At 54.5% G+C, this 17,477-nt stretch overlaps 1 protein-coding gene across 1 annotated transcript in view; it reads right to left on the bottom strand.

Moving 5' to 3' along the window:
- The window catches only part of LOC135405886 (maestro heat-like repeat-containing protein family member 1), a 67,782-nt gene that overhangs the window by 24,626 nt on the left and 25,679 nt on the right, over positions 1-17,477 (bottom strand). The window contains 6 exon segments of the mRNA XM_064640441.1: positions 95-190; positions 2,900-3,020; positions 5,139-5,218; positions 7,538-7,660; positions 14,836-14,862; positions 14,953-15,099. Of these exon segments, the coding sequence (XP_064496511.1) occupies positions 95-190; positions 2,900-3,020; positions 5,139-5,218; positions 7,538-7,660; positions 14,836-14,862; positions 14,953-15,099 (594 nt within the window).

Below are 17,477 nucleotides of genomic sequence, written 5' to 3'. Positions count from 1 at the left end.
AGGGATGGGGATCCAGGGCTGGGCAGCCCCTTCCCAGCAGGGATTTTCCCCCAATATCCCAAAAAAAACCCCCCCAAATCCCGGGAGAACCCACCGCAAACATGTCCTGGAGCCCGTGGGGCGTCAGGTTCCTGTGCAGGAGGCTCTTGAGCAGGTCCTTGAGGGCACTGAGGGTGTCCCCAAAGAGCACCTGAGGAGGGAAAATCATGGAATCACGGGGTTGGAAAAGCCCTCAGGCACAACCAATCCCCCCCAGCCACGGAATCCCGGAGGGAATTCCGTCCTTCTCTCCCACTGGGGGACAAGAAACCCTTTAAAAACTCCCGGACTGGCTGGGAAGGTTCCTGAAAAAATCACAGGATCACCAAATCAGGGCAGGGTTTGGGTTCCAGGGACCTCCAGGACCATCCAGTTCCACTCCCCAAATTCCTGCTCCAAAGGTTCTGGGATTCCCTGGAACTCCTCTTGGGATGGGTGGAAGGAGACGATCTTTTAAGGCTCATTCCAGCCCCAAATCCCAGGTCTGGGATTCCCTGGAATTCCTCTTGGGATGGGTGGAAGGAGATGATCTTTTAAGGCTCATTCCAGCCCCAATCCCAGGTCTGGGATTCCCTGGAACTCCTCGGGATGGCTGGAATGAGCCTTAAAAGATCATCTCATTCCAGATGATCCCAAACATTGGGGGATTCCCTGGAATTCCTCGGGATGGGTGGAACGAGATGATCTTTAAGGGATGGGTGGAACGAGATGATCTTTAAGGGATGGGTGGAATGAGATGATCTTTAAGGGATGGGTGGAATGAGATGATCTTTAAGGCTCATTCCAGCCCCAAATCCCAGGTCTGGGATTCCCTGGAACTCCTCGGGATAGGTGGAATAAGAGGATCTTTAAGGCTCATCCCTCCCCACGGGCAGGGATAAGACACTTCCTCTTCCTTTTCCAGGATTAATTTCGGGTTAAACTCCAAAAAAATACCCCAAATAAAACTTGACAGGCCAGAAGAGGAGGAGGAGGAGGAGGGAAGGCTGATTAATTCCCGTTTCCAGGGACCAGATGCTTCCAGAGCCCCGGGGCTGCCCCCAAACCCGGACACGGCCCCGGAGCCACCCGGCAGCTGCTGCAGCTTCATTAGCGGCGGGTTAATTGCCCCTCATTAGGCACCGGGGCCCGGCTGGGGAGCAGCTGCAGCCTCTGGAGCAGCCAGGGATGAGAATTGGCCCGCGGGGTTTTTCCAGGATCGTTGGATTCTCCCCGCCGGGAATTCTCGTTCCCCTTGGCAGGGGGAGCTCCTGTTTCCCTCTCTGGGTGCCCAGATGGAAAAGGGAAAAGGGGAAAATGGGAAAAGGGGGCGGCTGGATGGGAAACGGGGCTTTTCCCGGTGGATTTTAGGGAAGAGGGAGATGATGGGATGTGGGTCCTGCCCCAAAACAGCGTCCTGGGAGGGGGGGGTGAGAAGAGCTGCGGCCCCAGGACACGGCAGGAGACCCCCCTGGCTCTGAATCCCAACATTCCTGAGGGATGTGGAGCTGCTGGAGAGAATCCAGAGGGGACATGGAGCTGCTCCCAGGGCTGGGAATGTTCCCCTGGAGAAGGGGAAGGATCCAGGGAGACCTTGGAGCCCCTTCCAGGGCCTGAAGGGGCTCCAGGAGAGCTGGAGAGGGACTGGGGACAAGGGCTGGAGGGACAGCACCCAGGGAATGGCTTCCCAGGGTTAGGGGGGATAGTGGGAAGGGATTCCTGGCTGGGAGGGTGGGGAGGGGCTGGGATGGAATTCCCAGAGGAGCTGTGGCTGCCTCTTGATCCCTGGGAGTGTCCAAGGGAAGGATGGATCACCCTGGGATAGTGGGAGGTGTCCCTGCCCGTGGGAATGGATGTTACTCCTGCAATCCCACCCCAATTCCTGCAATCCCAAACTCCTGCAATCCCACCCCAACTCCTGCAATCCCACCCCAATTCCTGCAATCCCAAACTCCTGCAATCCCACCCCAACTCCTGCAATCCCACCCCAATTCCTGCAATCCCAAACTCCTGCAATCCCCCCCCAATTCCTGCAATCCCACCCCAACTCCTGCAATCCCACCCCAACTCCTGCAATCCCACCCCAACTCCTGCAATCCCAAACTCCTGCAATCCCACCCCAATTCCTGCAATCCCACCCCAATTCCTGCAATCCCAAACTCCTGCAATCCCACCCCAATTCCTGCAATCCCAAACTCCTGCAATCCCACCCCAACTCCTGCAATCCCAAACTCCTGCAATCCCCCCCCAATTCCTGCAATCCCACCCCAATTCCTGCAATCCCCCCCCAATTCCTGCAATCCCACCCCAATTCCTGGAATCCCACCCCAGTTCCTGGAATCCCACCTGAATTCCTGCAATCCCACCCAAACTCCTGCAATCCCACCCCAGTTCCTGCAATCCCAAATTCCTGCAATCCCACCCCAACTCCTGCAGCTCAGCCAACGGGACTTAAGGAAGGAGGAGGGACTGGAGGAATATCCCCCTGGAAATTGGGGATCCTGGAATCAGGGGTTAGGCCAGGCCTGGGAATCCTTTTCCACCCTCTGAGCTCCCACTTGGGCCTTCCTTGGGATGTTCCTGGTCACGGGACACAGGGAATGGCCTCAAACTGGGAAAAGGGGAGTTTTCCACGGGATATTGGGAAGGGATTCCTGGCTGGGAGGGTGGGGAGGGGCCGGGATGGAATTCCCAGAGGAGCTGTGGCTGCCCCATCCCTGGGAGTGTCCCAGGGCAGGTTGGATCCCCCTGGGATGGTGGGAGCTGTCCCTGCCCATGGGATGATCCCGAAGGTCCCTTCCCACCCAAACCATCCAGGAATTCCCCACGAATTCCACGCCGGGTCTGCGCTCCCAGCATTCCCATCCCTCGGGAATCCCACCTGTCCAGGTGAGGAATCTCCCCCGTTCTCCTGCTCCAGAGGGGGCAGGGCCAGGACACTGGCCAGGCAGGTGTCCAGCAGCTCCGTCCGGTCCGGGTCACTCAGGGGGGGCTCCAGGGGGCTGAGCCCGGGATAAGGAAGGAAAACACGGATGCACCCGGGAAAGAGGGGTGGGATCCTCCCCTTCTGGTTTTGGTGGGAAGCAGGCAGAGTGTTCCCGGGATGGGAATCAGGATCCCTGGGATCTGGGGAATATTTGTGACTGGAGCAGCTCAGAATCTCTGGGATCTCGGGAATATTTGTACCTGGGATCTCGGGAATATTTGGAACTGGAGCAGCTCAGAATCTCTGGGATCTCGGGAATATTTGGAACTGGAGCAGCTCAGAATCTCTGGGATCTTGGGAATATTTGGAACTGGAGCAGCTCAGAATCAGGATCTCTGGGATCTCGGGAATATTTGGGGCTGGAGCAGCTCAGAATCAGGATCTCTGGGATCTTGGGAATATTTGTAACTGGAGCAGCTCAGAATCAGGATCCCTGGGATCTCGGGAATATTTGGAACTGGAGCAGCTCAGGATCTCAGGGATCTTGGGAATATTTGGAACTGGAGCAGCTCAGAATCAGGATCCCTGGGATCTTGGGAATATTTGTACCTGGGATCTCGGGAATATTTGGAACTGGGATCTCGGGAATATTTGTACCTGGGATCTCGGGAATATTTGGAACTGGAGCAGCTCAGAATCAGAATCTCTGGGATCTTGGGAATATTTGGAACTGGAGCAGCTCAGAATCAGGATCCCTGGGATCTCGGGAATATTTGGAGCTGGAGCAGCTCAGAATCTCTGGGATCTTGGGAATATTTGGAACTGGAGCAGCTCAGAATCTCTGGGATCTTGGGAATATTTGTGACTGGAGCAGCTCAGAATCAGGATCCCTGGGATCTTGGGAATATTTGGAACTGGAGCAGCTCAGAATCAGGATCTCTGGGATCTCGGGAATATTTGGAACTGAAGCAGCTCAGAATCAGGATCCCTGGGATCTTGGGAATATTTGGAGCTCAGGAGGCAGCTCCGTGGAATCCTCGCCTCTGCCAGGCACGGGAATGTTGGGAGCACTGGGAAAACTGGGAAAGCACCAGAGCCCCTGGTTTGAGCCTTGGGGCTGTGTCAGGGAATCGTGGAGTCATGGAATCAGGGAATCATGGAATCATGGAATCAGGGAATCAGGGAATCAGGGAATCGTGGAAGGACTGACCAGAGGGAGGAACTGGAGAGAGAGGGGAGGGAAAGGGAAAAGGGAAGGGGAAGGGAAAGGGAAAAGGCAAAGGGGAAGGGGAAGGGGAAGGGGAAGGGAAAGGGAAAAGGGGAAAGGGAAAGGGAAAGGGGAAGGGGAAAGGGAAAGGGGAAAGGGAAAGGGAAAGGGAAAGGGAAAAGGGGAAGGGAAAGAGGAAAGGAAAGGGGAAGGGAAAAGGGGAAGGGGAAAAAGGAAAGGGAAAAGGCAAAGGGGAAGGGAAAGGGGAATAGGAAAAAGGAAAGGGAAAGGGGAAGGGAAAAGGGAAAGAGGAAGGGAGATGGGAAGGGAAAAAGGAAAGGGGAAGGGAAAAGGGGAACAGGAAAAAGGAAAGGGAAAGGCAAAGGGAAAAGGGAAGGAGAGGGAGATGGAGAAGGGGAAAGAGGGAAAAAAGAAGGAGGAAAAGGGAAGGGGGAAGAGGGAAGATGGAGAAGGGAAGAAGATGGAGAAGGGAAGAAGATGGAGAAGGGAAGAAGATGGAGAAGGGAAGAAGAAAAGAATCCCCTGAGTGGGAAGGGACCCACGAGGATCATCCAAATCCAACTCCTGGCCCCGCACAGGACAATCCCAGGATCCCACCCTGTGCCTGAGAGCCTGGGGGACATCTGGGGACATTTGGGGACATTTGGGGACATTTGGGGTCATCTGGGGACATCTGGGGACATCTGGGAACATCTGGGGACATTTGGGGACATCTGGGGTCATCTGGGGATATCTGGGGACATTTGGGGACATCTGGGGTCATCTGGGGACATTTGGGGACATCTGGGGAGAGCTGGGGACATTTGGGGACATTCAGGGTCATCTGGGGACAGCTGGGGACATCTGGGAACATCTGGGGACATTTGGGGACATTTGGGGTCATCTGGGGACATCTGGGGACAGTTGTGGGTGCGGCAGCCCCGGGATTCCCGCCGGGAATTGGGGGGGGCAGAGGGCCAAGGATACACCAGGTGGGTGCAGGTGAGCATGGCCCGCTGGCGCAGCGGCGTCCGCAGGCTCTCCAGGGGCTCGGCCCGGATGAATTCCTGCGGGGAACAACCGGGGGACACTTCCAGGGACACTTCCAGGGACACTTCCAGGGACACTTCCAGGGACATCCAGGGACATCAGGAACTGTCCCGCCCCGGCACAGCCACCTTTTTGTGGGATCGGGGCCTCCGAGCCCGGATTTCCCAGGGAGCCATCCCGGGTTAGCCCCACATTCCGTACGGGCCCGGTGGCCCCAGGACCCTCCCAGTGCCTCCCAGTGCCCCCCAGGACCATCCCAGTGCCCCCCAGGACCCTCCCAGTGCCCCCCAGGACCTTCCCAGTGCCCCCCAGGACCATCCCAGTGTTCCTCAGGACCCACCCAGTGCCTCCCAGTGCCCCCCAGGACCATCCCAGTGCCCTTCAGGACCCTCCCAGTGCCTCCCAGTGCCCCCCAGGACCATCCCAGTGCCCCCCAGGACACTCCCAGTGCCCCCCAGGACCCACCCAGTGCCCTCCAGGACCCCTCAGGACCCTCTCAGTGCCCCCCAGGACCCTCCCAGTGCCCCTCAGAACCCTCCCAGTGTCCCTCAGGACCCCTCAGAGCCCTCCTGGTGTCCCCCAGTGTCCTCCAGGACCCTCTCAGTGCCCCCCAGGACCCACCCAGTGCCCTCCAGGACCCCTCAGGACCCTCCCAGTGCCCCCCAGGACCCTCCCAGTGCCCCTCAGAACCCTCCCAGTGTCCCCCAGGACTCCTCAAAGCTCTCCAGGACCCTCCCACTGCCCTCCAAGACCCTCCCAGTGCCCCCCAGGACCCTCCCAGTGCCCCCCAGGACCCTCCCAGTGCCCTCCAGGACCCTCCCAGTGCCCCCCAGGACCCTCCCAGTGCCCCCCAGGACCATCCCAGTGTTCCTCAGGACCCTCCCAGTGCCTCCCAGTGCCCCCCAGGACCCTCCCAGTGCCCTCCAAGACCCTCCCAGTGCCCCTCAGAACCCTCCCAATGCCCCCCACTGCCCTCCAGGACCCTCCCAGTGCCCTCCAAGACCCTCCCAGTGCCCCTCAGAACCCTCCCAGTGCCCCCCAGGACACTCCCAGTGCCCCCCCGGACCCACCCAGTGCCCTCCAGTGCCCCCCAGGACCCTCCCAGTGCCCCCCAGGACCCTCCCAGTGCCCCCCAGGACCCTCCTAGTGCCCCTCAGAACCCTCCTAGTGTCCCCCAGGACTCCTCAAAGCTCTCCAGGACCCTCCCAGTGCCTCCCAGTGCCCCCCAGGACCATCCCAGTGTTCCTCAGGACCCTCCAGAACTCTCTCAGTGTCCCCCAGGACACTCCCAGTACCCTCCAGGAACCCCCCAGTGCCCTTCAGGACCCTCCCAGTGCCTCCCAGTGCCCCTCAGGACCCTCTCAGTGCCCCCCAGTGCCCCTCAGAGCCCTGCAGGACCATCCCAGTGCCCCCCCAGGACACTCCCAGTGCCCCCCAGGACCCACCCAGTGCCCTCCAGGACCCCCCAGGACCCTCCCAGTGCCCCCCAGGACCCTCCCAGTGCCCCTCAGAACCCTCCCAGTGTCCCCCAGGACCATCCCAGTGCCCCTCAGAGCCCTGCAGGACCATCCCAGTGCCCTCCAGGACTCCTCAAAGCTCTCCAGGACACTCCCAGTGCCCTCCAGGACCCTCCCAGTGCCCTCCAGTGCCCCCCAGGACCCTCCCAGTGTCCCTCAGGACCCCTCAGAGCCCTCCTGGTGTCCCCCAGTGCCCCCCAGGACCCTCCCAGTGCCTCCCAGGGCCTCTCAGAGCCCTCCAGGACCCCCCAGGACCCTCCCAGTGCCCCCTCGGGACCCTCCCAGTGCCCCCCAGGACCCTCCCAATGCCCCCCACTGCCCTCCAGGACCCTCCCAGCGCCCTCCAGGACCCTCCCAGTGCCCCCCAGGACCCTCTCAGTGCCCCCCAGGACCCTCCCAGTGCCCTCCAGGACCCCTCCAGTGCCCCCCAGGACCCTCCAAGTGCTCCCCAGGCCCCCCCCCAGTGCCCTCCAGAACCCTCCCAGTGCCCTCCAGGACCCTCCCAGTGCCCTCCAGTGTCCCTCAGGACCCCTCAGAGCCCTCCTGGTGTCCCCCAGTACCCTCGAGGCTCCCCCCCAGTGCCCCCCAGGACCCTCCCAGTGCCCCCCACTGCCCCCCAGGACCCTCCCAGTGCTCCCCAGGACCCCCCAATGCCCCCCAGGACCCTCCCAGTGCCCCCCACTGCCCTCCAGGACCCTCCCAGTGCCCTCCAGGACCCTCCCAATGCCCTCCACTGCCCCCCAGGACCCTCCCAGTGCCCTCCCAGTGCCTCCCAGTGCCTCCCAGCGCCCCCCCCAGCGCCCCCCGGGCCTCCCTCACCACCATGTGTGCGACGAGCTCGGCCTTGCGGGCGAGGACGAAGCCGGGGGGGCCCTTGCCGGGGGCCACGGCCTGGCACAGCATGGCCAGGCTGCGGATCAGGCACAGCTTCAGCGTCAGGTCCTGCGGGGATGGGCACCATGGCAACCGGGACACCCGGAACTGTCCCCGCCATGGCAACGGGGACACCCGGAACCGGCGCCATGGCAACAGGGACAACCGGAACTGTCCCCACGGTCACCATGGCAACCGGGACACCCGGAACCGGCGCCATGGCAACGGGGACACCCGGAACTGTCCCCACGGTCACCATGGCAACCGGGACACCCGGAACCGTCACCATGGCAACGGGGACCCCCGGAACTGTCACTATGGCAACGGGGACACCCAACCAGAACCATCACCATGGCAACGGGGACACCCAACTGGAAACGGAACCGCGGTCACCATGGCAATGGGGACACCCAACCGGAACCGTCACCATGGCAATGGGGACACCCAACCGGAACTGTCGCCATGGCAATGGGGACACCCGGAACTGTCCCCGCCATGGCAACGGGGACACCCGGAACCGGAACCGCGGCCACCATGGCAACGGGGACACCCGGAACTGTCCCCACGGTCACCATGGCAACCGGGACACCCGGAAACGGAACCGCGGCCACCATGGCAATGGGGACACCCGGAACCGTCGCCATGGCAACGGGGACACCCGGAACTGTCCCCACGGTCACCATGGCAACGGGGACACCCAACCGGAACTGTCACCATGGCAACCGGGACACCCAACCGGAACCGTCGCCATGGCAACGGGGACACCCGGAAACGGAACCGCGGTCACCATGGAAACGGGGACACCAGGAACTGTCCCCGCCATGGCAACGGGGACATCCAACCGGAACTGTCACCATGGCAACGGGGACACCCAAACGGAACCGTCGCCATGGCAACGGGGACACCCAACCGGAACCGTCGCCATGGCAACGGGGACACCCGGAAACGGAACCGCGGCCACCATGGCAACCCGGACACCCAGAACCATCGCCATGGCAACGGGGACACCCAACCGGAACCGTCACCATGGCAACGGGGACACCCGGAACTGTCCCCACGGTCACCATGGCAATGGGGACACCCAACCGGAACCGTCGCCATGGCAACCGGGACACCCGGAAACGGAACTGTGGCCACCATGGCAACCGGGACACCCAACCGGAACCGTCACCATGGCAACGGGGACACCCAACCGGAACTGTCGCCATGGCAACGGGGACACCCGGAACTGTCCCCACGGTCACCATGGCAATGGGGACACCCAACCGGAACCGTCGCCATGGCAACCGGGACACCCGGAAACGGAACTGTGGCCACCATGGCAACCGGGACACCCAACCGGAACCGTCACCATGGCAACGGGGACACCCAACCAGAACCATCACCATGGCAACGGGGACACCCAACTGGAAACGGAACCGCGGTCACCATGGCAATGGGGACACCCAACCGGAACCGTCACCATGGCAATGGGGACACCCAACCGGAACTGTCGCCATGGCAATGGGGACACCCGGAACTGTCCCCGCCATGGCAACGGGGACACCCGGAACCGGAACCGCGGCCACCATGGCAACGGGGACACCCGGAACTGTCCCCACGGTCACCATGGCAACCGGGACACCCGGAAACGGAACCGCGGCCACCATGGCAATGGGGACACCCGGAACCGTCGCCATGGCAACGGGGACACCCGGAACTGTCCCCACGGTCACCATGGCAACGGGGACACCCAACCGGAACTGTCACCATGGCAACCGGGACACCCAACCGGAACCGTCGCCATGGCAACGGGGACACCCGGAAACGGAACCGCGGTCACCATGGAAACGGGGACACCAGGAACTGTCCCCGCCATGGCAACGGGGACATCCAACCGGAACTGTCACCATGGCAACGGGGACACCCAAACGGAACCGTCGCCATGGCAACGGGGACACCCAACCGGAACCGTCGCCATGGCAACGGGGACACCCGGAAACGGAACCGCGGCCACCATGGCAACCCGGACACCCAGAACCATCGCCATGGCAACGGGGACACCCAACCGGAACCGTCACCATGGCAACGGGGACACCCGGAACTGTCCCCACGGTCACCATGGCAATGGGGACACCCAACCGGAACCGTCGCCATGGCAACCGGGACACCCGGAAACGGAACTGTGGCCACCATGGCAACCGGGACACCCAACCGGAACCGTCACCATGGCAACGGGGACACCCAACCGGAACTGTCGCCATGGCAACGGGGACACCCGGAACTGTCCCCACGGTCACCATGGCAATGGGGACACCCAGAGCCGGCCCCACGGTCACCATGGCAACGGGGACACCCAAATGGAACTGTCCCCATGGTCACCATGGCAACAGAGACACCCAGATCCATCCACATGGTCGCCATGGCAACGGGGACACCCGGAACCATCCCCACGGTCATCATGGCAACGGGGACACCCGGAACTGTCCCCATGGTCACCATGGCAACAGGGACCCCTGGAGCAATCCCCATGGTCGCCATGGCAATGGGGATTCTCTGGATCCATCCTCATGGTCATCATGGCAACAGGGACTCCCTGGATCCATCCCTACAGTTGTCATGGCAACGGGGACACCCGGAACCATCCCCGCGGTCGCCATGGCAACGGGGACACCCAGAAACGTCCCCGCGGTCACCATGGCAATGGGGACACCCGGAGCCATCCCCATGGTTGCTATGGCAACAGGGACTCCCTGGATCCAGCCCCATGGTCGCCATGGCAACGGGAACCCCCACCCCGGACCCATCCCAACTTTCCAGGAGGTGTGGGGATATTTTTTTTTTTGGTATTTAATTATTCATTATTATTAATTGGCTATTAATTATTTATTCGTCATTTATTCGGAATTATAAAAGTATTAATTAATTTATTAATTTAATATTTATTAATTTAACAAGAATCAGAATTAGTAATTTTATTAATTAAGGATTACTATAAATACACTATGAATTATTAATGATTTATTAATAATTATTAAAGTATTAATTTATAGATTAATAATTATAATTGGTAATTTTATTATTTAAGAGTTATTATAAATAGATTATTATTTATGAATAATACTTATCAAAGTATTTACAGTGTGATAAGAATTATAATTAGTAATTTTATGGTTTAATAATTATTATAAATATGCTAATAATTATTTCTTAATAATTTATTAAGAATTATTAAAGTATTAATTTATAGTTTAATAAGAATTATAATTAGTAATTTTATTATTTAATAATTATTATATTATATTATATTATATTATATTATATTATATTATATTATATTATATTATATTATATTATATATATTGAGTAAATATTATGAAGTGTAAATTATTGAAATTAAAATAATGGTTGATATTATAAAAATGTATAAAAGTATATCGTCATAATATTGTATTATAATAATTATTTTTATAATAATATTTATTTTATAATATCAGAATTTATAATATTTATTATATAATTAAATATTTAACTATATAATTATAATTATGTAATTGAATATTTATTTTCATTAATTTATTATTTATTTATTTATTATACTATTTATTTAATTATTATTTATTATTTCTTTAATTAAAATAAATAATATATGAAATAATAATATTAATAAATAATACTAAATGATAGTAAATAATACTAAATAATAATGAAATAATAAAAATATTAATGAATAATAATGAAATACTAATACTAATACTTATACTAATAATAATGGATAATAAAATTAATGAATAATAATAGATAATAATAAATAATAATGACATAATAATAAATTAATAATGAAATAATAATAATAATAATAATAATAATAATAATAATAATAATAATAATAATAATAATAATAATAATAATAATATAATAATAATTTACATTTTGCTGTCAACCAGAATCTCGTCCTCCTGAAAAGTTTGGGGTCCTGGGGCAGCAGGAGGAGCCCCCCCAGTTAAACCATTCCCAATATTCCCAGGGAATTCCAGGGATTCGATCCCAGCTCTGGGAATTGTTGGTGCAGAGGGAGCTCAGCAGGAAAAGGGGAGCCCAAAAAACCCACAGGAAAAGGGCCAAAAAGTAGATTAATTAAAGTGGGAATATGAACAGAAAGGGACTTAAATGGAAATGGAAATGGGGTTGGAAATTAAATATAATGGATGGGAAAAAAAAGGATTGAAAAGGAATAAAACATGTAAAAATAAGGAATAAAGAAGAAATGAAAAATAAAGATTGGGGTAAGGAATGAAAAATAAAAAGGAGAAGAAAAATAAAAAGAAGAAGAAAAAGAAGAAAAATAATAATAAGAAGAAAAATAAAAAGAAGAAAAATAAAAAGAAGAAAAACAAAACCAAGGAAAATAAAATAAAAAGAAGAACAAAAATAAAAAGAAGAAGAAAAATAAAAAGAAGAAAAATAAAAAGAAGAAGAAAAATAAAAAGAAGGAAAATAAAATAAAAAGAAGAAAAATAAAAAGAAGAAAAATAAAAACAAGAAGAAAAATAAAAACCAGAAGAAAAACAAAAATAAAAACCAGAAGAAAAATGAAAACCAGAAGAAAAATAAAAAACAAAAACCAGAAGAAAAATTAAAAACAAGAAGAAAAATAAAAAAGAAATACAAATAAAATACAAATAGGGCTATGAAGACAAATAAAAGACTGAAAGTCAAATGAAAATTAAAATTAAAAAATAAAAAAAAAAATATAATATGATCCTCCAGCTCCCCCCAAATCCCACCAGGAAGGTCTTTCCCAATCCCACCAGGAAGTTCTTTCCCAATCCCTCTCTCCTGGCAGTTTTGGGATCATTTAGGGAATGATCCCAGCATGGAAAAAACCTGGGAATCCCAGGATTAGGAGCATCAGCTCCTCCAGCTCCCCGGAATCCCACCAGGAAGGTCTTTCCCAACCCCACCAGGAAGTTCTTTCCCAATCCCACCAGGAATTTCTTTCCCAATCCCACCAGGAAGTTCTTTCCCAATCCCACCAGGAAGGTCTTTCCCAATCCCACCAGGAAGTTCTCTCCCAATCCCTCTCTGCTGGCAGTTTTGGGACCATTTAGGGAATGATCCCAGCATGAAAAAACCAAGCCTGGAGTGAGAAGCAGCTCCTCCAGCTCCCCAAAATCCCACCAGGAAGTTCTTTCCCAGTCCCACCAGGAAGTTCTTTCCCAAACCCACCAGGAAGTTCTTTCCCAATCCCTCTCTCCTGGGAGTTTTGGGACCGCTTAGGGAACAATCCCAGCATGGAAAAATCAAGCCTGGGGTGAGGAGAAGCTCCCCCTCCTCCAGGCCCCCAGAATCCCACCAGGAAGTTCTTTCCCAATCCCACCAGGAAGTTCTTTCCCAATCCCCCTCTCCTGGGAGTTTTGGGACCGCCAGGAAGTTCTTTCCCAATCCCTCTCTGCTGGCAGTTTTGGGACCATTTAGGGAATGATCCCAGCATGAAAAACCTGGGAATCTCAGGGTGAAGAGCAGGAGCTCCTCCAGCTCCCCAGAATCCCACCAGGAAGTTCTTTCCCAATCCCACCAGGAAGTTCTTTCCCAATCCCACCAGGAAGGTCTTTCCCAGTCCCACCAGGAAGTTCTTTCCCAATCCCACCAGGAAGTTCTTTCCCAATCTCACCAGGAAGTTCTTTCCCAATCCCACCAGGAAGGTCTTTCCCAGTCCCACCAGGAAGTTCTTTCCCAATCCCACCAGGAAGTTCTTTCCCAATCCCACCAGGAAGTTCTTTCCCAATCCCACCAGGAAGGTCTTTCCCAATCCCTCTCTCCTGGGAGTTTTGGGATCGCTTAGGGAACGATCCCAGCATGGAAAAAATCTGGGAAGCCCCGGGATGAGGAGCAGGAGCTCCCCCCAATCCCACCAGGAATCTCTGCTGGGAGTTTTGGGACCACTTAGGGAACAATTCCAGCACGGAAAAACCAATCCCACCAGGAAGTTCTTTCCCAATCCCACCAGGAAGGTCTTTCCCAATCCCACCAGGAAGGTCTTTCCCAATCCCACCAGGAAGGTCTTTCCCAATCCCTCTCTCCTGGGAGTTTTGGGACCGCTTAGGGAACGATCCTAGCAGGGAAAAACCAAGCCTGGAGTGAGGAGCAGCTCCTCCAGCTCCCCAAAATCCCACCAGGAAATTCTTTCCCAGTCCCACCAGGAAGTTCTTTCCCAATCCCACCAGGAAGGTCTTTCCCAGTCCCACCAGGAAGTTCTTTCCCAATCCCACCAGGAAGGTCTTTCCCTGTCCCACCAGGAAGGTCTTTCCCAATCCCTCTCTCCTGGGAGTTTTGGGATCGCTTAGGGAACGATCCCAGCATGGAAAAAATCTGGGAAGCCCCGGGATGAGGAGCAGGAGCTCCCCCCAATCCCACCAGGAATCTCTGCTGGGAGTTTTGGGACCACTTAGGGAACAATTCCAGCACGGAAAAACCAATCCCACCAGGAAGTTCTTTCCCAATCCCACCAGGAAGGTCTTTCCCAATCCCACCAGGAAGGTCTTTCCCAATCCCTCTCTCCTGGGAGTTTTGGGACCGCTTAGGGAACGATCCTAGCAGGGAAAAACCAAGTCTGGAGTGAGGAGCAGCTCCTCCAGCTCCCCAAAATCCCACCAGGAAATTCTTTCCCAGTCCCACCAGGAAGTTCTTTCCCAATCCCACCAGGAAGGTCTTTCCCAGTCCCACCAGGAAGTTCTTTCCCAATCCCACCAGGAAGGTCTTTCCCTGTCCCACCAGGAAGTTCTTTCCCAATCTCACCAGGAAGTTCTTTCCCAATCCCACCAGGAAGTTCTTTCCCAATCCCACCAGGAAGTTCTTTCCCTGTCCCACCAGGAAGGTCTTTCCCAATCCCACCAGGAAGTTCTTTCCCAATCCCGCCAGGAAGTTCTTTCCCAATCTCACCAGGAAGGTCTTTCCCTGTCCCACCAGGAAGTTCTTTCCCAATCCCACCAGGAAGTTCTTTCCCAATCCCACCAGGAAGTTCTTTCCCAATCCCACCAGGAAGGTCCTTCCCAGTCCCACCAGGAAGTTCTTTCCCTGTTCCACCAGGAAGTTCTTTCCCTGTCCCACCAGGAAGGTCTTTCCCAACCCCACCAGGAAGGTCCTTCCCAGTCCCACCAGGAAGTTCTTTCCCAATCCCACCAGCAAAGGCAGAGAGAGAGAGAGAGAGAGGAGCCAGGGAAGAGCAGAGCAGAGCAAGCGCCTCTCACTCACTCACGCTGTACCTTGGTCTCTACTTTTATCCCCAGAACCTGAACAAGTGGGAAAAAAACACCGTCAGGAACACACCCAGCCCTCCAGGATCCATCCAGGGATCCACTCCTGGGAAAAGGGGAGCTCACCTTGGTGTGGAAGTACTGGAAGATGTTCCTCAGGATGTCGGCCTCGACGCGGGGCAGGATGAGCTCGCGGGGCGCGGCCACGGCCACGTGCCCGTAGCACAGGATGAGGGTGCTCTTGATCTTCTCCACCTCCGTGTCGCTCCGGTCCTGCGGGGGGAAGGACAGGGAAGCAGGTTGGAGGTGTCGACACCCGGAGGAAACGTGGTGTCACGGGTTGAAAATGGCCCCCCCCTGAGAGTCAGGGGGGCTCAGAGGTGATGGGTGCCAGGGCAGCGTTCCCTGGAGGGCCAACCACCCCTCGTCTTGTTCGCTTCTGCTCAAAATCATAGATACATTGTGGTAGTTTGGTCTGGGCCTTCCTTGGTGACCAGTTTGTAACCAAGGAAGGGCCCAGATTTACCCGGGATTCCCTACGATTTTTACATAAGCCGGGGTATACGAAGAAAGGAGGAAAGGCCTTCACTCTCTTTCCTTTTGGCAGCTTTGGAGGTGCAGGTTCCCGGCTGTTGAGTCTGTCGGGTTTGGGAGCGAGGCCTGGTAAGGCCTGGTGAGGCCTAGAGAGGCCTGGTAAGACCTAGTGAGGCCTGGTGAGGCCTAGTGAGGCCTGGTGAGGCCTAGTGAGGCCTAGTGAGGCCTGGTGAGGCCTGGTGAGGCCTAGTGAGACCTAGTGAGGCCTGTGACGCCTAGTGAGGCCTAGTGAGGTCTGGTAAGGCCTAGTGAGGCCTAGTGAGGCCCGTTAAGGCCTAGTGAGGCCTACTGAGGCCCGTTAAGGCCTAGTGAGGTGTAGTGAGGCCTAGTGAGGCCTGGTGAGGCCTGGTGAGGCCTGGTGAGGCCTGGTGAGGCCTGGTGAGGCCTGGTAAGGCCTAGTGAGGTATAGTGAGGCCTAGTGAGGCCTGGTAAGGCCTTGTCGACCTTGGGAGATGGAGGTTGCCGGTGGTCGTTCCAGCACGACTCTCCGTTGTCCCAAGGAGAGTAGTAAGATAGTTTTTTGCTAATTTCTTTTAGTTGTTAGATATTGGGTCACTAATTGGGATATATATATATATTTTATTTTAGTTTTGTTCCCTTTCCCTTCCCCCTTCCCTTTCCCTTGTGAAATTGTATATTTTAATTGTATATAAGTGTAAATATATTTATATATATCATTTTGGTTGTCTCTCTCTCGTTTCGGGTTTTCTTGGTTGTTTTTTCCCTCTTCTCCCTGAGGTTTTGGGGGGGGAGGGGGACGACTTCCTGTGGTAAGGTTTGGAGACTTGGCAGGGAGCCAGCTTCAAACCATATCAACATATAAAAATATATACATATAAAAATCATATATACACAGCACCAGAAGCTGTTGGCAGTTCTTCTGTTGGTGTCTGCTGCCTGTAGGTGTAGAAGGCCAGGGGGTGGCTGGGCTCCTTCCTCCCCCTTTTGGGGGAGGGAGAGGGGAGCCCTGTGCCCCCCCCAACTCTGCCTGGGCCAGAGTTAGAGACAGCATTGAAGTGTGTCCGAGTTAGAACAGCTGGGACCAGTTCATCACTGGGTGGGTGTGACCCAAAACTGGGTATTCCAGAGCCTTCCGTGCCATTGCCCAGAAACTGGTATCAATGGAACATTTACACCCCCTGCCCAGAGCAGCCCTGACTCCTCGGGCTGTAAAGTGGGTGTTCAGAGGCCTGGGAGAGAGGAGGGTGCTCCTGTGCTCACACCCATCCTGGAACTGTGAGATAGGAGGGTGATCCATCCCTGAGGATCCATCCCTGATGATCCATCCCTGAGGATCCCATCCATGATAATCCATCCCCTCATGATCCATCCCTCATGATTCCTTCCCTGATGATCCATCCCTGATGATCCATCCCTGATGATCCATCCCTGATGATCCATCCCTGATGATCCCATCCCTGATGATCCCATCCCTGATGATCTCATCCCTGATGATCCCATCCCTGATGATCCATCCCTGATGATCCCATCCCTGATGATCCCATCCCTGAGGATCCATCCCTGAGGATCCCATCCCTGATGATCCCATCCCTGAGGATCCATCCCTGAGGATCCCACCCCTGAGGATCCATCCTTCATGATCCATCCCTGAGGATCCCATCCCTGATGATCCATCCCTGAGGATCCATCCCTCATGATCCATCCCTCATGATCCATCCCTGATAATCCCACCCCAATGATCCATCCCTGAGGATCCATCCCCGAGGATCCCATCCCTCAGGATCCATCCCTGATGATCCATCCCTGAGGATCCATCCCTGAGGATCCATCCCTGATGATCCCATCCCTGAGGATCCATCCCCGAGGATCCCATCCCTGATGATCCATCCCTGAGGATCCATCCCTCATGATCCATCCCTGATGACCCATCCCTCAGGATCCATCCCTGATAATCCCATCCCTCAGGATCCATCCCTGATGATCCCATCCCTCAGGATCCATCCCTGATGATCCCATCCCTCAGGATCCATCCCTGATGATCCCACCCCGATGATCCCATCCCTGAGGATCCATCCCTCATGATTCCTTCCCTGATG

Source organism: Pseudopipra pipra, chromosome 1, assembly GCF_036250125.1.
Source record: "Pseudopipra pipra isolate bDixPip1 chromosome 1, bDixPip1.hap1, whole genome shotgun sequence".
NCBI classification, from domain to species: domain Eukaryota; kingdom Metazoa; phylum Chordata; class Aves; order Passeriformes; family Pipridae; genus Pseudopipra; species Pseudopipra pipra.
Note: the sequence above shows the minus strand (reverse complement) of the source record. Positions and strands in the feature narration are given on the sequence as shown.